The 23,191-nt window shown below is 34.7% G+C and overlaps 1 protein-coding gene and 1 long non-coding RNA gene across 2 annotated transcripts in view; one reads left to right on the forward strand and one right to left on the reverse strand.

Moving 5' to 3' along the window:
• LOC139969646 (uncharacterized) overlaps nucleotides 1-23,191 on the forward strand; it is a 335,050-nt gene that overhangs the window by 230,204 nt on the left and 81,655 nt on the right. The window lies entirely within an intron of this gene.
• Nucleotides 4,923-23,191, reverse strand: part of LOC139969644 (uncharacterized) — a 49,122-nt gene continuing 30,853 nt past the window's right edge. The window contains exons 2-8 of the mRNA XM_071974781.1: nucleotides 12,890-12,992; nucleotides 12,111-12,153; nucleotides 10,903-10,989; nucleotides 10,488-10,523; nucleotides 8,239-8,322; nucleotides 7,848-7,883; nucleotides 4,923-6,738 (exon numbers count right to left, since the gene is read on the reverse strand). Coding sequence (XP_071830882.1) covers nucleotides 6,635-6,738; nucleotides 7,848-7,883; nucleotides 8,239-8,322; nucleotides 10,488-10,523; nucleotides 10,903-10,989; nucleotides 12,111-12,153; nucleotides 12,890-12,991 — 492 coding nt within the window. The 5' untranslated portion in view covers nucleotide 12,992 and the 3' untranslated portion in view covers nucleotides 4,923-6,634. The remainder of the gene's footprint in view (nucleotides 6,739-7,847; nucleotides 7,884-8,238; nucleotides 8,323-10,487; nucleotides 10,524-10,902; nucleotides 10,990-12,110; nucleotides 12,154-12,889; nucleotides 12,993-23,191) is intronic.

The raw sequence follows: 23,191 nt of genomic DNA on the forward strand, positions 1-23,191 counted from the left end.
GCATAACTATTTATTCCCTTTGCTTTAAATGTAATCCGCGAAAAGGTCTCGACACCTTCTGTAACCATTCCGCACTATAAAGCTTTTATGAGGTTATGGATCTTGGTCATATTACCACATTGTACATAGCCTATCAAATCATGTAATAAGAGTTACATTTTGTACATCTTTAAAGGCCAATTTATTGATACAAATTTGTCTCAATAAATTGTTCCTCTAAAGTTTACTGTCTAGTTTTGATTTATTAAACCTGCTTCATTTGGTTGAGAACTATCTCTAGTGAAGGTTTTACGTAAACTGTTTTTGGACTTTGAATTGTGCCTTACATAGTACACAGGTCCGGTTTGGTTTTATTGACTGTACGTTTCTCCGAATACCAATACCAATAAACCAATACCAATATACCAATACCAATTTACCAATACCAATATACCAATGACAATATATCAATACCAATATACCAATGCCAATATACCAATACCAATTTACCAATACCAATATACCAATACAAATAAACCAATACCAATATACCAATACACCAATACCAATATACCAATATCAATATATCAATATACCAATATACCAATATACCAATTTACCAATACCAATATACCAATGCCAATATACCAATGCCAATATACCAATGGCAATATACCAATACCAATATACCAATGCCAATATACCAATGCCAATAAACCAATACCAATATACCAATGCCAATATACCAATAGCAATATACCAATACCAATTTACCAATACCAATATACCAATACAAATAAACCAATACCAATATACCAATACACCAATACCAATATACCAATATCAATATATCAATATACCAATATACCAATTTACCAATACCAATATACCAATGCCAATATACCAATGCCAATATACCAATGGCAATATACCAATACCAATATACCAATGCCAATATACCAATGCCAATAAACCAATACCAATTTACCAATACCAATATACCAATGGCAATATACCAATACCAATTTACCAATACCAATATACCAATACAAATAAACCAATACCAATATACCAATACACCAATACCAATATACCAATATCAATATATCAATATACCAATATACCAATTTACCAATACCAATATACCAATGCCAATATACCAATGCCAATATACCAATGCCAATATACCAATACCAATTTACCAATACCAATATACCAATGTCAATATACCAATACCAATATACCAATGCCAATATACCAATACCAATTTACCAATACCAATATACCAATGTCAATATACCAATACCAATAAACCAATACCAATATACCAATGCCAATATACCAATGCCAATATACCAACACCAATTTACCAATACCAATATACCAATACCAATATACCAATACCAATATACTAACCGCTTTGCCTGTGGCCGGCTTCACCGGATGAGTTGCTATTATATCGTTACTTACGCCGCCGATTAGGGACAACAAATAGTGTTCTATGATTTTAAATATTAGACAGTTATATTTTGCACAGTATTATTCCTCTATCAAGAGAGGCAAATCTAATCTTAGGCGGTAACGAGATGAAGACATCACTTCAAAAAACGACTACGTTCGTTTTAAGGATGTTGAAGAAGTTTTTACCTCTCCACACCCATTATCTTTTTGTTTCATCTTGTTGCCTGTTTTTTTTTGGGGGGAGGGGGGTGTGGGCTACGACAGGCCCTCTGACAGGATTTTCTTCTAGTTTAAACTGATAGTGCGGTCCGCAGTTTCAAGTCAGAATTTAATTTAAATTGTCGGATTTACTCACTGTATTAGATTTATATTTACTTGCTATATTAAACCATATTTTTGAGCCTTATGGGTCCTCTCACATTCCTCCCTCCCAACCCCCCCCCCACCCCTCACCCTCACCCACATCCGGTGGATTCTCGTTTTGCAATTTGAATTTGAAGTAATATCTGGATTTGTCTTTAACCTACCATATTTACTCCATCTATATAGTAACGGTTAAGATATCACTCTCAAGCTCTATATCTATATGAGGGCAGCATGTCATTTTGTGTGAGCAACAAGTTTTATTCTTTCTCGAAGATAACATTTTCTTTTCAAAATATAAATACATAAATATGTTACTATCAAGACCTATTCGTACTAAGTGTTGTCATAATTATGACATTTTCATAAGTAAGGGCATTGTTCGTTATAAATGACCAATTTTGAAGGTTCCGAAACAAGAAATCCCTGGGAAAATCAAATATGTTTCTCTCTTACATAGGTAAATGTTTGCGTATGAATGTACTGTAGTACATTTCGAAATATCGTAGTGGTGGCAGCAAAATCTACGGAAGAAAATCTTAGAAACTACTGTGATTTGTAGATTGCTAGCTACGGTTTGCTTTGTGAATATACAAAAGGGTATAAGTTACTCTCTAGCGGAATATTCCATTGGCAGATAAACCATTATCTTAAAGAGCAAAAACAAATGTCATATTGTTAGTATAGAAAACCCCATCGTTATATATTGTTCCGATTGCAAGAAATTGCTGATTGAATGTAACGTATTTTGATTGGCTCAAACCTTGATCTTTCCAGGGATAGATAATATGTGATGTCATCATGAAATGTGGGTCCTTGAAAGCTTTCCTTTCCTATTATAATCTTCTTGTTGATTTATTCGCGAAATGCGATACATTCGATAAATTTTGCTTAGCTGTCAAAGTTTCCTGTGTAGATACAATTTCATGAAAAGTTTTTTGGTGTTTTTTGTAGATTTTTTTAAATTGTATTTGTGAAAGAATTGTATTCGAATATTCAACAACATTTGAATTCGCCGCGATGACGTAATTCACTCTTCCCTTGTCAGATGCAAAAAGCACCGTGTCACCAAGCTTAAACATTTTTCGACTTACAAAATGCTATGAGGACATGATTTTGTTTTCAAACTGTCGAAAATTCTTTCATTTTTTGTTAAACAATCAAACACATTTAGCAACGGGGCGTTCCCTTTAAATTGATCATCGAATAATTTTGTTCACATTGTTGGACAGTTTGCAACTTGTGATTTACTCCGCCGTCTCCTGCACAAGCGCAACACCATCTACCGTGCCTACAGCAATGAGCAGCATTCTTGCATTGCGCCCTCAGTTACAATTTCCGGATCCGTTAAATTTTCCTATCATGTCTTTATTGTTTTATTTTACGATTACTAAGAAAATTCACTGAAATCACAGTATATATCCTAAGCGTTTGCCCTTTTTATTTCATGCCATATTTTCATCTTTTTTTATTTAGGTCTAGTTAATTTAGCTAAGTAATTAGAGAAAACACCTGTTATATTGTCTGCTAGTTTTATACTGTTTAAATTCAATTAACTATGAGAAACAAATAAACGCAAGAAAACAACATTACCTCTCAGGTAGAAAAGTGGATATATACTAACACAAAATAGGAAGCCACTACGCTCGAAGAAAAGTTTATTCAGGGGCAGATCTACTACATCTTGCTCGTCAATCGTCATGATACAAATTCATCGAGAGTTAAGGTATTGTACCAAAAGTAGTAAATTACATCCGAGAAAAAGGTTCACCGACAAAAGTTCTAGAAGTGATTTTGTTTTGGTTGTTGCATGTTTTCGGTCATCTGTGTTTAGCTGTTGCTTTCAGAGATTTGAATTTTTACAACCTATCGCCAATTTAAACTTTTCTTTTAGATATTTGAAGATGACATTGACAGATGCCGTTATTGGAACAAATATATTGCTACGAGAATAATTCGTACAAATTTTTTCTTTTTACCTCAAAGTCTAAACGGTGATGGTATGAAAGATTTAAAGTGCATGACAGTCCAAGCCATTACTGATAGGCAGGAACATGTCAGCGGAAATTGACAAATTTAGTGTCTAAGTGTCTAAGTCAATGGAGCAATTAGTTGTGCTACATGACCATTATGCAGGAGCGCCATCCATCAATCCCTTAAAAAACAAATAGACTACTGCACATCATTAATGCAGTATTAAGACTAACCTGCTCCAAACTGTCCTACTAAGCACCCGATCCTCAAATGCTGGATAATAATCGTCTAAAGCAGGGGTTCCCTAACTGGGGTGCATGAACCCCCGGGGGGGGGGGTGCGTGGGTCCATCCCAGCGGGTTCCTGAGACTATAAAGTACTTTTTGTTGAGCTAACATCTGATATATCATTTAATTTAGTAATGTACAAAAGTCGTACCTATCGACAAACTCTACACTATGAACTTGATCTTTCACGAAGCACTGTTATGCGAATCATAGTATATTATGACTCAGATCGTATCTCGAAATGTTGGGGGTTTTTGTGGACAACTCTGACATCCACTGAGGTTTTTTTTTTGGGGGGGGGGATAAAGTTAGGGAAACCCTGGTCCAAAGTATTACGACCTATCAGGTTAATAATCGTCCTGTTGCTGTAACATATTTCATCTATTTATACATAGTTATTATATGTACAATACGTTAAGATGTTTCATAGGATTGCCAATTTTAATTATATCAATACCATTCGGTTGTTTCGTAAGGACTTGATAATAATGTGAGTATAAAGGCAGCCACTGTTCATGTAGGCCCTAGCACTCTACAACCGGAGCATTACCCTATGATTGAAGAGGTCTCAACAGATTCTTCTTCATTAATCTTGGAGTGACTCGAACTCGGGACCTTATGATTGAAAGGCACCGGCGTTAACCACTGAGTTAACACTCCCTGTTCACAACAGTTCGGGTGTTTTGTAAGAATTTGTTAATTATGTGAGTAATGACAATTAAACCACTAGCTTAGGTTTTTTGTATTAGAGCTGCATGTGGTTGAAGAACAGCATGCAATTTATTAAAGAGCGATAAATCTTCAAAAGTGTAAACGTTTAATAACAATAATTAAAAATAGTACGCTAGACTCAGAAACCATTTTCAATTAAATCACTCTTTTTATTGTTAATATAATATTGTACATTTAATTATTTTCAGAACATAACTGACATTTATTCGCCTACCACGTCCGTAGCTTTAAAGCGCAAACGTAATTATAAATATGTTAATCTCCATACTGACTTTCCATCGAGAATACCACTCTTCCAAACGTACAAAGAGACATACATTCCCCCACATCTTCTGATCCGTCCCCCACTGAAACTCAAAGGGACACATAAAGGGATATTAACATTGAATGAACTTAATACAGAGTTAAATACATTAAAATACATTTTTTTCTTATTTTGCAGCCGCTATTACAACAATTGTTCTACTTGAAAGGTACATGTCTTATCACGATACCTTTGAATTATTCCAATTAGACTATTATACAACAGTTTCAGTGAGAAGAACTTCATTCGCGTCTGATCTAATCTCAAGAAAAGTTCATAATTGTCAAACAGCCGACAAAAGGTTGTATATGATTTAGTATGTAATGCCATGTCCTTTCCACAAGGAAATAATAAGGCTATAAACTGATATCTGTATATAACTATACTGTAGGTTTAGCTAATAGACGATAGTATGCGAAATATGTTACCGAACAATTAAATCAATATACCTTTTGTTAACATTTGAAGGGCTTTTATAAGTCTGTGTCGATAACACAACTCTGGGATCACCAAGTGCTTCAACTGTTAATAAAGTAACGTCAGCCAGTACCCGCACCTTTATTTGAACGAAACTGAGTTTAGACACTTGATTAATTTAACCACAAGCGGAACCATGTTAGTTGATAAAGATTATAAAAGTAAGTCGTATTTTGCAGTGGACCAATCTCGTTCCTCTGCGAGTGAATTACATCGGTCACTATGCCAACGTTATCGACGGTTGTGATTTCAGGTTCTGTGACTTATAGCATGGAGCTATTAGGTAAGTTGAGATTATCCATTTCATGTTCTAAGTCTGTGTTGAATTTCAAGGAATCGATCTCCATTAAGAGGAGGGGGTAACACATAAATACTGCAAATTCAACATATCGTGTCTCAGCTTAATAATAATAATAATATTTATTATTATTAGTAGTAGCTATAATAGTAAGGTAGGGGACGATACTGGAGATATGAACATAAAAATCACAGTGCGAGAAGTTTGAATTTCATTACATACAAACGTATAGGCTTTTGCAATTTTAAATTCAATGAGTTGTATAACTATGGACTGCATAGAAGTACGTGGACATTTAAGTACACACGCTTGGTTTTGCTTAAGCCCTCGTCTTTGGAATGCATTCTGTTGTAAGCATGCGTTACGGATTCAATTCTCGATTTCCCATCCGACATATAGATTACCAAAGTTTTAATATAGTTATGTACAAATTTGAGCACTTGCTTCTGGCATTTAGGATACATATTATGATCGGTATTAAGCCAGAACATTCTAAATCTACAATTACTCTAAATCTAAATATTTTTTGTTGTTTTTTGTTTATAAAACCAGTTTGTCAGTAAGCTACTTTATCATGATTCCTATATTTTCATATAAGTTTTGGTGTGTTCCAAATGATCGTAAACATTCACCTTTGCGTCGATTTTCAATAAACAAACATTTTCTAAAGTCGAATCGGTATAACGGACGTTTGAAAGTTAACTAAAATCCTAAAAGAGAATAAGGTGGGAAGTTGAGGACATCCTCTTATTGTATTGTTTAGTCTAATAGTTCTTCGTCGTCGTCAAACAAAACTGGAGTTTCGTCTTCCCTCTTTTCGGCAATCTCCAACATTCTCTTTAGCAGCGGAAACTCCTCAAATCCTAAGAGCAAGAGAAAGACAAAAAAAAAACAGTTATAAAGTAATACATAGTACCAACTCAGTAATATAATAATTGAATTTTTATATAGCGCTTTACAACAGCGGTAGGTCTCAAAGCGCTTTACAGACGTTATATTACCCCTGGTCAATAACCTGTCCCAGAGAGTCGAGGCAATCCCTCCAGTCGGCAGCAGTTATATACAGTGCGCCCAATGACAAGTTACCTCACAGGTACCCATTTAACCCCTGGGCGGAGAGAGGCAATTGAGATAAAGCATCTTGCCCAAGGACACAACGTAATGAACTAGCCAGGAATCGAACCAGCAATCCTTGGATCACGAGTCCGACGCCTTAGCCAATTGGCCACCACGCTCTCGTGGTCATTATATGATAACTTAATCAGATTCACATAGGAGAATGAAGAGGGCGCTCGTTATTGCTTGAATCAGACTAATAATTTCGAAACGTATTTCTCTTGTCGAGTGCTTTCAAGTTTTCATTTTCCTTAAACATATTACGAAAGTTAAGAAACATCATTCTTTATGGCATATTTCCGTGGACCCCGCTATTGAACTCGGGCCTGTTTGTGTGTCCCAAAGTATATGGAGTGTTAGCTCAGTGGTTAACGCCTGTGCCTGTCAATCATAAGTTCCCCGGTTCGAGTCACTCCAAGATTTAATGTATGCCGTCCAGTTACATAGTTGTTGACAATTGACAATTCATAATAATGGACGTTCAATATGAATGTCAGAGACTGACTTCGGTCAGCTTACGGCTTTGATATAAGCCAATGAGGCTTCTTCGCGAGTTTCTGCTTGCAGGAGTATCTAAAATACACACATACATACAAGTGAGGAGCTGTCTCAGAGCGCTGACGTCACTATTGACCTATTCAGAGTTCTTGTTATCCGCAATATCCATATGACATGTCAACTCTTCCCCTCTCCCATTTCGGGTGTTGTCTTTTTCAATCTACGAGCACCTTTTTTGTTGAGAAATGAAGAAAGTGTATACTTAAAATACCCTTTTCTTGATATGTTTTAAAATGTAAATAAGATGTAGCTGCCAGTGGTAGTCTGCCCCCATCCCCTTACTATCACCAACACTCACCGTCAAGCTTTTCCGGTACTCTCTTAACAGTCATTTCTTCAGTTGGTTTTGTGTGAGAAATAAGAAGAAATGCAAACTTCATGTCCACATGTAGAATTGTATAATAGAGTACAAATTACATTTTAATCAGTAGCGTATTTAAAACAAAATATATTTGAGTACGGTTATCAATTTGCAAAATTGATATTCGAGAGATAAACATTTAAAACGTGTTGTCTTTCTTAAATGCTAAAACAGTGTTGATATCAACATTTCACTAAAATAGAAATCATTGTGCTACATTTTTCGCGTCGGAATGTCGGCACATTTCATACATCGACGACCAACTGGTTTCTGCCTTTTTTTTTACATTAAAGCTACAATTAATTGACAAATGATTGATTATACATACGTCTACCGAATAATCTCGGTTTTCCAGTCCATCCGGCGCGTTTATTCTCGTCATCCTCGTCCTCTATGTCCTCGAAATTTTTAACTGTAAACGACGAAAGGTTAAAAGAAGAAATTGATATTCACAGTTGTAAAACTTCGAGTTGATCGATGATGTCATTAGGCTTACATGACGTTTTGTTCACTACATGGTTGGCACTGATGAAATTTAACCTTAATTTGTGGTTGAAACAATGAAAAATTGTTAGTGACCTAGATCCAGCACTCTCATACCCAAATGCTTTTTTTTTCCATGGTAGGAATTATTATAAAAATGAACATCTCCAAACCAATATCAAACATTAAGTTCATTAACTATAAAATATTTAGTGTTGGATGTTTATTTGTTTTTGTTTGAGGGGGTTCATGAATGGTAACGTAAATTTGATCAGAAATGTTTCAAAACAAGTAAACATAACTGACATATTGGTATTTAGAGTTAAGTTGATTGTAAATAATTGCTATGCCTCTCGCACATTACACGCCGCTTCGGTAACTTCCCCTATCGCCCCTGCTTTCGAAATGAAATTATTAAAATATGTTATTGAGTTGACCTTGAGTTGGATAGGGTTACTAGTTTGTCTAAAGTGGGATGTGAAGTTTATAAAATACCAATACCTATGGAATATTCACATTATGGATGCATCAAATTGTGGAGTATAAAATTAGACGTAAATTGTAAAGGAAAACAAACATTATTTATCAGTATGCAACAATGACGTCACACCTGTTTGCTCAAAGTTCACTTTTGGTAGAATATCGGTGGCAACTTCAACTGTCAATATCTCAAAAACGGTACATAGGAACTGAATGCAAATTTAACCAGAATGCTTAGATTATGTTCCTCTACAACATGTCAGCAAGAAATTTTGACCTGGACTATTCTTTTAAAAAGGCAAATATCTTAATGGCTATAGACAAAGTACTAGCACAATAAGTTTCCTTTCCGTTTGGCCTATGACATAATCACGACTAAAAATTCTACATAATGCCATTCTCTAAGGGCAAACATTTTTCAATTGACCCTCATAAGAATCCCATTCAGGGATGACTACTGTCCGATTTCTATGGGTATATTCATACCTAATTGTTGAGGGACATGTTAAATTTTGCGAATATCATTGAGAACTCTGATTTCGAATATTGCCTACATTTTGTGTACCTCCCTCTGTTTCTCGTCCAGCTAAAACCCAGCCTCAGGTTTTTTTTCGGATACCTCTGTCATAAACGTTTAAGTCTATTTACAACGTTAGATGCAAAGGTAAAAACATTATGAATTTAAATCTCTCACAGAAAAGATGGTTTCAACTAAAATATAGTTCGCAGAGATGATTGAAGTTATTCGATTTATTTTATCATAGTCAAATACGAACACACCAATATTACCCAACACCAGTACTACCATGCATATCGAGATTGAAAGAAATAATCTCGGTATTAACTTGTGCACATTATAACGAAAGAGATTTTCAAAACACAGCTGCTTTTATCATATGACTTCAGTTGCAGGATATTGCACACAAAAGACTAGTGCCTGAAAATTAAAACAACAAACCCACATTGCGACAAGAGCTAATTTTATCAACCGACTATATTCTGCAAGAAAACAAATGAAATTTCAAACTCTTATTAATGACATTACAAAAGCAAATGTACCCCACCACCAGATATTAATGGGTTTATCGGTTTATGAATAGGGAAAAATTGACTTCAATCATATATCCTGGACTCTAATTGATTATCATGAACAAAGCGCAGACTCCTTTAGAGAGCTATTGGTTCATTTGGTTCATGTAAATTCATTCTGTTAAATGAAAAAAAAAACAATTTGTATTGGTGGGGTGTGGGGGTGGGGAGGGTTCTGTTTATTATCAATACACATGCAAATCGCTACAATGCACTTCGTGGGTTGCAATGGTTGCAAGAAAATAACTCAAAGAAGTATATTATGTCTTTTCGTTTACGTGGCAAATTACGCCATAGTTTCAACATATCTTACGGTTAATGCACAAAAGAATTTCACATATTAGAAGAAGACTTATTGTATCAGAGAGTTAGCACAGCAATTAATATTCAGTTCGTCGAAAAATTTCTCATAAAGGTGCATGTTTATTATACTAAAACAAATAAGAGCTAATTCGTTTTTGTTTTAAGGAAACGGAAATTTAATGTGGCTTGGTCCAATCAGAATGGATTAACGGTCGTCATTACCATCTCTAGATACTCGGGATGGATGCCACGCCCTCACTGTAAAACAGGAAATATAATATAAGCATCAATTATAATAACGTATATTATAATATTTAACATTTATATAAGTATATGAAATTATGGAAAGCTAAATGTGAATTTTTAGACAATGAAAAGAGCAAAGAAATACATGGATAGACAAACATTGCAATTATATTAATTGGCTAGTTTATTTAATTGACCAAATTTTGACCAGGCAAATCACGTAAAATTGTTATGATAGTACTGAAACATCATGATTATGGTCTTCTATAAGAAAAAAATAATGCCATAGTTTTCCAAATTTGTACCATCAGGCAGTCACGTAAAACATTTACTACCACCACGTATGGATTATTCAAATGATCAATCTGTAGTAACATATCTCAAAACTCACTTATATTGGGTCTAGGACCCCAAGCAGTCCTTTTAATGGTACTGTATGAGACGTCTGATTTTTGTTTTCTCGGTGGCATTATTCCATCTAACATAAAATAAAATATATATCCGTTAGAATAACATAGCATATTGGACATTATTTAAACTATTTATGATGTATTATTACATTTGCTTAAAGTACCGTTTTTTTGTTTCCAAAATTTCCAAAACCATGACATTCAACATTAACTACGCTAAGGCACCCTCCCTATGGGGGTTAGGAACTGGCGAATATGGAGTATATCCCCCCACCCTCCCTGTCCTCCTATTCGACTGTCAACCCCTCCCCCTTCCTCCCCTCCGGGATGATATCATATATTCGACAATTTTATTTCTAACTGCGTATGTGCTATAGTTATGTTTTTTTTTGTAACATCTGTACGATAGATTACCATATAAACGTGCTGTGAAAATAGTTGATCTTAAAGAATCTCATGCATTTCTTTTTAATGAGAAGAGCACTCGGTGGCAATTCAAATATTAAATTTAAAAAGTAAAAGTTCATCTTCTAAACCAATATACCCCAATTTATCCAACCATTATACTGCGAAACAAAGGATCTATTTAACAGTCAACTATTTTTAACCTTCAAAAGAGAGATCTATCTTTTGGGAGATCTAAACTTCTAACTAAAATCATTCAGTTAATTAATGTTCACGCTCTACGCAGTCATTCATTTAACGGCATTGGATTTTATAAAATTCTTACCAACATTTTCACCTAAAACGTAGACTCTAATTACACCTACGCATTCTAAACATTATTTTTGATAATTCGTTAATGCCAAAGAGTATATTAATACTATACAACAACAAAAAAATCGCAAATTGATTGCAACTTGATTGAAAATCATCATCTACCCGTCTACACTCCTTCACGGTTCAAACTCAGAAATGAATTTCCAAAGCTTTCATTCGTGACGAGGAGTTGTAATAGGACTCCGTTTATCAATTAACTGTACCAGATTTTCTTAATTAAAGAATGATATAGATACGCATGAGAAACTAGAAAAGGTTTTCCCAGTTTATATTTATTCAAATCGGATACATCATAAAGCGAAAGCAAATTTAACATGACACTCCAAATTGATCATGAATAATTTATAGACGATAGTAGGCTAAGTAAACATATATACATTTATTGATGATATGATATTATAAAACTTACAGAGAAACAGAGCCTGCGGCGTCCAGCCCTGTGATCTTCGATTCTGAAATTGAAACCAAAAACAAATCGAACCATGTAAAAATTAAATCATTTTCACAACAATCCCGTGAAGGGCTAATCCGACATCCATTTCATTTAGTTTTGTTCTTCCAAAACTGGCTTGTAGAAAACTAAGACAGAATAAATCCCGTTAAGTCTGTGGTAATCATTTTTCTTATAATCTTATAGGCATGATGAACGAGAATACTCTCCCAGTAGGAAGCAAAAATAAGAAAGAAGTAAAATTACCCCATAAAAATACGAAAACATTGATAAAAAAGTACGGAACTCTAACCACATCATATCAGTGGAAAACGTAAGGCTACATTACATTCTGACGACCGACTTCACTTAAACTTTTTTTTTTACCGAAAAGGGATGAATACAAATTATGGAAATTGTTTTATGTCAGATATCTATTTCGTCAACAATCTGTCTCGACTCTGCCACATTCTTCTCACCCCGAAACGTCGGATAATCCATGTACAATTCGCTGTTAATCGTTAACTTATGTTAGAACGAAAAAGCCACACACATAAAGGTATAGCTGATCATCGCATATAGTGCTTTACACTCTAAATTGTTCTCGTCACTCAATGCGTTCGAAAAAAATACTGCAAATTTGCAGGTTCTTGAACAATTTTAATCCTTGAAATGATGATACTTTCTCTAATAGGTATTCTTCTCTGTTTCTGTTAATATCATTTTCATTTAGCGTAGCAGAAAAAGTAAAAACTTACATATTGCTTAGGCCTTTCTTCCGCAGTGGACATTATAATACAGAATAGCGCCATCACCAGTCCAAGCTGAACCACAGTAGATGAGGATATAGTCATCTTCATTCTAAAATATAATGAAAGATAAGAAGTTATAAAAGTATAAAAAGTTATAAACACAGTTCTGAAAAGAAAAACCAGTTCAATGCGATCTAAATCTACTAATTGCAAAATGTCACAACCGGTTTCATTCATCACCTGAACACAACGACATACATATTTGATTGTGAATACCTCATTTCAAGGCTATGAATAATACGATATATTTGGAATTAACTGAGCCAAAACCTTGATGACGTCAAAATAATCACGGTAGATTACTTTTTATAAGTAACAAGTTAAGCTATAGTGCTGAAGAAATGTAAACATAGAATCTAATAAGAAAATATCTTTATAACTTCACAAATAGCTCAATTGACTACTATAGTGACTCACCAGTTGGCTTTACGAAAAAAACAAATCATGGGAGAGGAAAATGCATACTAAGTGCATTTTGATCGTTTAGTTAAAAAGTGACTGGAAGCAAAAACCGTCGTATATTGGAAGTTTCTTATGAAAGGCTACCAACTTTACTTTAGCTAAGTAACATTTGGCCTAAACCTCTATTACAGCCGTCCTGTTTTGCGCTTGCACTACCAAGACACTCCACTAATCGTATATGTCATCGCCTCTACAGATAATGCAAAAGAGGCGATGCAAAAGAGTGCATTTGCAACCTCCAAAAATTTATTTGAATTATACCCAAAGGATTTTCGACCTTTTTGTGGAAGATAATTATACACGGCAAAATGCATTATTGAAGAGATAATTTGAGGTGCTGGAAGGGAACACACAGTTGGGTAAAAATCTTACTTGCAAACAACACAACACCTTTTTTTTTAAATATATTTATTAAAAAGTATAATAAAGTATCTTATATGAATAATAACAGTAACGAATATTGTGATCTGCCTTGTGACTCAGTGTCAGTTGCAAAATGATGATCTTCATCTTGAGTTATTGGGGTGTAAGCTGAAGTAAATAGTTAGTAAAAACGATTTTGTTTTTATTATCAACTTTTTTTCAAAATCATCTCCCATAAAGATGCTACGGTAAATGCCCTACACTCTTCCCTATTTCATTAATTGCACCGTCCACAAAAAAGTAACATCGTATACTAAAGTCTGTTCCAAAAAGATTGGAACTTTCAATCTAAAAGTCGGATTGAAATTTGTTGTATAACGTAATCATGACGACATTTCACAACGACCAGTTTAATAAATCTAGGACTAAAACATGATTTACAGGGGTAAAATAATGTGCCATCATTCATCCAAGGACAATTATTCAATCAGTTCGATAGGTTATTTTATTTCCACACGGTTAGAGTGAAATTAATAGAGTTGGACTGATAATCCAGCCTAACAATACAGAGAGAGTTCTCCCTTATTACCGTGTGCACAGGAACTGCTTGATAACATATGTTTTCATAAGTTGCCAATTATTGAAAGAGCAACGTATCAATTTTCCATCGTTTTATAATCTTTACGATTTGGGGATAACATTAACTTTTCTCTTTTATCTACAAAGGTTTCATTAAAGTAGTAATGAGTGACACAAGGATTAGCTAACTGAAAGAAAATACTACAATGTTGCCATCCCTATGGGCTAGTGTTTCTTGAAAAGTTTTGTAATATCATTTTGGATGTGTAAGCAAAGCGTTGAGACATACTTTTTGTCAATTTTATTTGCAGAAAAGCACGTTGAACTTCGGAACTCCTGATCCATTCGTCAATTCAGAAAAAAAAGTTTAAGAACATAAAAACGCAGCCATGTTCTTTTTTTTAACGAAAATCTTGTTCGCTCCAGTAATTCGCTCGTAGTATTTAATCTGTGGTTCGTCCTATGACAAATTAGTTTCCACACGTTATGAACGGAAGAACCAGATCGGTATAAGGTTCATATACAATGTCACCTCACTAGCATATCACTTATACTTCTGTACTTTCTTTGAATGCATCAGCGGGCAATACTCCCTGCCCTGTGTTTGATTCGAGAAAAGAATGTGCAGGAATGCGGGATGTACACGAATATGCTGGCTACAGAAGAGAGAGAATTTTTAAGTTAATAGGGCGAAAGTTCAAAAAGATGGGAGACAAATTTGCTTATTTGATATAATAGTTGCGACGTTGTTTCATCCATTATGTGCAACATTTCATTTCTTTCTATAGTATAATCTATCTTTCAACATGTATATATCTATTAAAGTAATACTTTACTATACATGTCGCCGTCCCCGATAAAGAAATATAGTATTGCAAGAAAAATGTAAAGAATGTTTAAGCAAAGGGACAGTTGCCATTGAATTGTAAATGTTTTCAAACATATGATTCAGCCCGATCTCCGGAATATTATTAGAGATGTAAGCATAAAACATTTTGGACAATTAAATTCTATTTGAAGCAGCCGGTTTAGGTTAAGCCTTAAATAATTTAACTCTCCAAAGATTAATTCCATTGTACTCGTATCACTACAAATCAACTATTTCTTTTCACACGAGAACAATGTTTACTAATTAATGAATAATTTAAAGAGTAATTTAAGGTAAGACAATAACAGCTTTCGTCACGTACATTAAACGTAAACTCTATAGCTTAGCTCTATAATGTACATTAACGTATCCAATTAGTAAGGAACTGTGATATCATACAAATATTAATACATTAGTCAAATTAAACTTACTTTTTTTGACAACCCAAGTATGTATATTTGCAAAATAATGTAAAATAAAACGACATTTTACTGCGGAGTATTAGCAATAAACGATACACCATGCGTGGCTTTGTTATAGTAATAGGTAATCAATTTGAATTCGCCACTCTAAATGTAAATAACAATTGGGTGGTCAAGGATTTGTTTGGCGAAAAGAATACTTAGCAATATCATATCGCTGACTTTACATATATATTTACAAATGTAAAACACACAAACGACATTTATTGCAGAGTATTATCAATAAACGATACACCATGCGTGGCTCTCTGATATTATTAATCAATCAACTAATCAATTTTCGACTTGATAAAAAAAAAAATAGTAGAGGCTATTTCACAGCGGTAACGGGGGGTGAAGAATATCAGATTGCAATCACGAAGTGTGACGAATTCACTCTATAATTCATTCCTTCTATGACGTAACTATGTATTTGACTTGCAACTGCCATGCATTCACTGTTAATTGTGGGCTGACTTCTAAGCTGAAATGAAGCTTACAAAAAATTTCCTTTTCGTTTATTTTCTTTAATTTTTTTGGGTATGTTTCTCGCCAAGTAATGTCGATCTTTCAACGATACACAAGGGACGACCCGAAAGCGTATATGAACGTTCAGTGTGATAGGCCTACCCTGTAGGACACAATCATAAACCTATTTCACTTGAAAATCACCTTCTTGGTAGTGTCTAGTAGTCATACAATGTTGAAAATTTATGTTTCTGGTAGTAGATATGCTCATTCACTTCTCTATTGTAAAACCTGTATAGTGCGCGTTCTCATTAGAGTACCCGTAGACGGATGTGAGAAAGATAAACTATTGAAAAGGGTTTCGTTTTGTCTATGTAGTTTGTCTATATATTGTTCATGTGAAAGATTATTCTCAAATTACAATATACATGCATTACATCATGGAAATACGAATAAAATGGGTCTGCTAAAATTGCTCTTTATATTGGCACAATGTTTAACTATCCCCCCGTGACTATTTAAATCAGAGTTCATGCGTAGCCGGTTACGGGCGGCAGTTTGAGTAAAACATTACCAAGATCAAAGAATAGCTTGTATTTCCTCTTGCAATTTTAACATTTATTTGACTTATTCGCCCTGTAATTTGATACGTTTCTCTTACTTTTAATATGTTTTCTTTTAATTTTTGTCTGCGTTTTCTTCTTCGTTTGATATTTTTATTTTATAGCCGGTGGCGTAGGTGTGGTTATAGCTTTATATCCGTAACCGATGAGTAGTTTTCAGTTTTATAATATGCGGAGTGAAATGACACCTTAGATGTTACTAGTTTGTTCACAAAGCGGAAGATATAAAAGTAAATTATTATGGGCGTGAACCAAATTATTTACACCATAGTCTAGAATATAATCAAGGACGATATGATTGAAAAGTCGAATTAAAATTTATGACAAAGAATTAAACATTTATCGCCGAGAACAGATCATAGTCATTGTTTATTTTAGATAGCATTAGAAACATTCTCATGTGCTTGTTTGGTACATAGAGCTGTTGGACCATATATACCAGCTAAAAGCCTTAACGTAAATAACGTAAATGAAACAATGCCGTTTGCACACATGACGGGGGCATATAACTTCCAGTATTGGAAAAAATCTAAGAAATTTATGGCTTAGAACGGGATTCGAACAAGTGTCCTCTTGATTACAGACCCAGTGCTCTACCGACTGAGTTATCCAGACCGCAGTTTGTGGTAATCCCTGTATCGTCATTTCTTCGCGGGAGGTGAGGAAGGTGGGTATGGAGCAAGTCAGAAGCAAAAGTACCTTGGATGCTGTGTGCCCAGGGATACCCCCTACCACCCCCCCCCCTCCTTCCCCCGGATTCATTCGATACAACCCAGAAAAGTTGTACGGAAGGGATTTCTGGAGAAATTCGGCTTTTTATGTCACATTATATTATAGTTCTAGCCATGATATTAGTTACTCCTATCCATTGCATCTAATTTATAAGTCAGTTTTCTTTTTTTTCAAACACTTATATATAACTTCGAGTGTTGTAAGTACCTTGCCAAAGGAAAAGTCTAAAGTCATATATATTCCACCTTTAATGTGTACATACAATCTAAAGCAAAACTGCAATATTTAACCCAACACTGGGTAGGTTTATGTATCCAACCAATTTTGGACAAAGGTTTGCCCCATAACAATACTATTACGAACGTCGCAATTTAACGGATCTAATAGCTTCAAAAGTGATGAATTGGACGTTCAAAATAGTCTATATTTGCCCGACATATTTACAGTGTACAATACTTATTCCTTTGTGTAATACAAAGGTGAAGTCCATTACTTTCTAAAGACAAATGGTTGTTGCACAACATATTACATTACGACATACCACTATAACTTGAACCAATTTCATTCACTTGGATAGTACACTGGGTTGATCATTTCATATAGGCTAACAAACTTTTCATTCAGAAAATTATCGATATCATTCGAATGCGCTCTTAGGATTGTTTTTCTTTCGTCGATTTAGAAAGCTGGACTATTGTGATTGACGTAGCGTCAATAGTTAATGCTGAGAATTACATAAACATCCAGGCACTGGCTTCATGCCAGAATGTCAAGTGTTTAAAATGGATTAGGTACATCTGGGGGGAAGAAAAAGCATGATACTTCATCTTTTGGGCATTTGTTTTGGGAGAAAGCAAAAATCACATTATGCGAAGAATGAGAAGAAGATGATACAGATAGGCCCAATACTGGTTACTGGAAGAAATTCTACAAAGTTTTATAAGCGAAAGTTTGTAATCTTAATTTTTTTTGGAAGTACATGAACGTAATTTTAGTGATTGGGAGTAGCGTTGAGTGTTTTATTACTTTATTTCTTGCCTTGGTTATTTTTTAATTATACAATTGTTCGTATACTACTATGTCCCGAACGTTCCCGTTATCAGTATTATTTGTAAAAAAAAGACCTACCTCTGATGCAAAAATGTGGTATCCCGTGAAATTACGTTTCTCAACCAGACGGAGATTTTAAAATCAGACACCTTCCTGGGTTGGCTTGGGAAATTCCCGATCAAGTTCGATCCTAAAGTGTCATATATGAAATTCATTAAGTTTACTATAGCTATGTTCCATTTTACATAATTATGACAAAATGTAGATATCTTGATTAATTTCCATGTTTAGGTATGTAACTAATACTAAGATGTAGACACGTTTCTAGGTGAGGATATTTTTTAAGGAATTTTAATGGAATGAGATCATTAAAAAAGCATAAATGAATTGCTAAGTGATTTTCCTTTGGCGAATAAAAATATATCATCGTGTCTTAATTTGACACTCACATAATCGTGTATCACGTGGTTTGTTTTGGGAAACTAATTTTCTCGACAGTGCGTGAGACAAATGCGCATTATGACGAGCCTTGACACATGAAAACCAGGTTTGTTACAAATTTCAAAATAAAACACACTTGTACTGATTCTGGATTATATGTTCACATTTAGACACGCATGTTTGCTGAAGTCACCACACCTACAAATTACGTATTTTTTTTTTCGTAAATCACGTTTCAAAGCAGACCCTATTATTGACGTGAAATCCACCGACTGGTAATAGTTCATCATTATTTAATTTGTAATATGTGATACACGAGATCAGTCATATGTTTTGTTTTGGTTTTTTGTAAATTATTGCTTTTAATGATATAAAATCGGACTAAACAGTGTAGAAAAGTCCTTACTATAGCTTTCTAGTATACTTGCATGTACTCGTACTACCTCTCATTAGTTTGTCGGTACACGCATTCGTGTGTCTGGCATTTTGCAATATTATTTGTTTGAATAATCAACAGGTATTTTAACGACGCTTAAGGTGACCACAATGTGGGAGAAGCCCCTATGGGCTTATGGATTACAACTTACACGTTGGGTGGCTTCCAAATCAACATTTTAAGCAAATTTGGAATCTCTTCAATATAGAAAGTCATTTCATATGGGAAACCCGTAGATTGCTCTTGCTCTTGGATGAAAAACCGACCTTACTATGACCCCGGTCGGGTATCGAACCCGGAACCTCCCGATTGCTAAGCCTCCTTGCTTCAAATGCCACCGCCTTTATCCACTCGCCACAGCACCGCTAAAGTACCGGTATAGATGTTACTGAATAAGATGTAATACTCTTACTTGACAATGCTTGAGTCTTGTACTCGGAATTATACTATTAGTCGTGTATTTGTACTCGTAATGTTGTTGTAGTACTCGTAGTACAAATCTGGTACATATCAGTTCATAAAGTGTTGAAAGAAACATCTTATGCTGCAGCATCGGATGCTAATATAATGCCATTGTAAAGTTTTCCTTCCGATGGCCCAACAGTTAATGGACTGTTAATGAGCACAATATACATAGCTATAGAACGAAACTGGCAAACTCGTCGGTTCCAAAATTATAACAAGGCATTTTATAACTGTAATATTGTGAACGTGATAAGATCAGTTGGACAATATACGGTTTCCGGGAAATTAACATAAGTCGTAACTGCCCTAAAAATTGCACCAAACCTGACAAATGTACGATACATATAGGCCTACAACGCAAATATGAAAAGTATTCGATTTATAAATATATATATATATATATATGTATATATATATATGTGTGTGTGTGTGTGTGTGTGTAGGTTGAGACTAGTTGAGAATAGCGGAACACTAGTAGGTGTTATTCAAAGTTTCACGTATACTTTTCATATTTGTGTACATATATGTTCAATCAATGTCTGTATCCCTTTCCATAAAGCCTAAGATGTAGATGATGGGTGATGCGAAGAAACACACATATTATATGCGTTAATAAACTTAAAGCGTCAATCTCGCGAACTGACCTCTCTTGTTTATGACTTTGCGTTCATCCGACAAATAAAGTCAATCGATTATCCGGTATATCTTATTATGGATCCATCATCTGGTTCAGAGAACCTTTCTTAAACGAATGAAAACTGTCGAGAAATTAGTCAATGTGCGTCTAGTTTGTGTATGCATTATTATATTTTCACATGTAACATGTACAAAAAAGTAATATCACACAAAGCATTGACGCGAATCTTAATTTGTCATTTTAGATGTTTCAGATAACCTTCATATGTTATTTTACCAGAGCAGGAGATTTGTGGGAAAAAAGGAAATTTTCACCGATAAATTGTTATGAGTCAATTATAGAAATTCAATGTTCAGGCAGAAAATGGCGATTACAAATCTCATTAAGTTTTGTTCTTGTCTCCAAGAGAAACGAGTGTTTTTCCCCACGACGACCATTTATTTATACAGCAAGCGTAGTTAAAGACTAACCTATGAACGGCTATGCCGTCTGTAATTAATGAGTGGGTGTTTCTTTCCTCCCCAAGTGTGACAGGTGGAACAAACTCATTGACGCAAATTACCATTTGGACTTTTTTTTTCCGTTGGTCAGTTTTTAAGATAAATGTTTGAAGCCGAAAAAAAAGACAAAATCACATCCCAAAACCCTGCAACATAAGATATAATAATAACAATTCTATCCTTCCATTTCTTTAAATTCAATGAACCAGTTTCTCATTGAAAATATTCGTGAATTATCGAGGTGACATATAAATACCTCTGTTAGTTGCATTTCTCATACAAGCCTCTCGAGTTCAAACACCAAGAAATAAAAAAAACGGTAGTAATTGGTAAATAAATCAGAGGCTAATATTGTCCTAATTAGCGTCCAGTACTAAACAAATGTTAAGGCAGGGGAGTTTGAATTGCCTAAAAGGGAGGTTTTGACACTTATAAATGTACAAACACTCAACAGTTTAGGTAGGTTGAGTCATAAATTTATCACATACCCCATTTAGACCCTCAGATCTACCACATCGATATTTCCTTTCGTTGAAACTTTAAATAAACAAATTCGATTGATTGTCCAACAACGGTTAATGGAAAAATTGACAAAGATTGAAGTTCATTAGTAGGAAAAATGTCATGGAATCATTGAATCTTCAAGAGGCAGAAACGGTTGCTTGGCGTATCTATTTAAGTAGGCAGAGTGACGCTTCGAACCACGTATTGTTAAAGAGCAGGTGCTACTCCCACTTTAAAGCACTTGGTTGCGTTCGCATGGAGGGTGACGCTTCGAACCATGTATTGTTAAAGAGCAGGTGCTACTCCCACTTTAAAGCGCTTGGTTGCGTTCGCATGGAGAGTGACGCTTTCGAACCATGTATTGTTAAAGAGCGGGTGTTACTCCAACTTTAAAGCAATTGGTTGCGTTAGCAACACCATCTGTCTCGTTCTCAGATATGCCTGAAAAGACTTTTATTTTGTTATATTTGACGTATAACAGTTAAAGGGCTTACCGTTCTATATATTTGCTGTTTATACATTTACAATGACTTTTACAATAGGTATATGGGGCCAGTTTGCTAATCCTTCCTCCACCTATCCTTGTTATTTCGATGACAACAGTTAGACTTAAACAACCACACTGTTATACATTAAGTACAGGGAAACCTTGCCTGTATAGTTCATATATAAGAATCAGACTTAAAACGTGAGTATTGTCATATATTTAGGCTAACTACTGGCTAACATTTGCCTATTTGAACGAGAGGAAAGTTTAAAATATCTTTCCAATCAACTTCTATTAATAAACTTACAAAATCTCAAAATCTTCATGCAAGTGACTCTAGAGCACTAATTCTGGTGTGAAATTATCTTCTTTTGAGAGTATTATTTGGTGACAGTTTCCATCTGACTACGATTTATGCACACATTTTACTGATTCACTATTGTGAGTTCAAGAGATGTGATTAAACACGCTACGTATATATGTTACTCTCTTGAAGATATTAATACAACACTATTGATATGACTTAGTGATGTATATGAGGGTAATGTGACAAAATATATATCTGAACCGAGTTTAAGCGTCGAGGTAAAAAGTGCTGGTTGTTCTTGTGTTGTTTTTAATATGCAGGGAATATGATTATCTTTATTTATTATTATTATTATTATTATTTAATTATTATATATATATGTAATTTATTATATATTGTATTGCTTGTTTTCCTTAATTCCTCGACATGCTTAACGACGGGCTCTCTTTAAACGAATCAATGCACCATGCAATATGCAAGGTTCGATTCTAAAGTGAACAAGTCGGTGTTTTGTGTATTTTATGCAACGTGTCGAAATTATCCAACTATAAGTTAAACTCCAGGTTGATAGGGCAGAGGAAATTTCTTTAAGAAAACAACCCCACTTTACTCAACTGGCGGTGGGAGCGGGTAATGTCTTCCCCCACCTTCACCGTAATTCATGAGAAAAACGTTCAATCGAATATTTTGCAAACTCCATTGGAATTTATTAGCACAACGTTGCTTTCAGGCCTAATTAAGGATCTAATTATGGTCTAAATATGCCTCAGACTGTGCTATTTGACCTCTGAACTTTTATTCTCGGAAACGACCACCAACCCTCCCTTCAAGGCAGATCCATTCATCAACCACACAGCCACACCCT

The sequence above is a fragment of the Apostichopus japonicus genome, chromosome 7 (genome assembly GCF_037975245.1).
Source record: "Apostichopus japonicus isolate 1M-3 chromosome 7, ASM3797524v1, whole genome shotgun sequence".
Taxonomy (NCBI): domain Eukaryota; kingdom Metazoa; phylum Echinodermata; class Holothuroidea; order Aspidochirotida; family Stichopodidae; genus Apostichopus; species Apostichopus japonicus.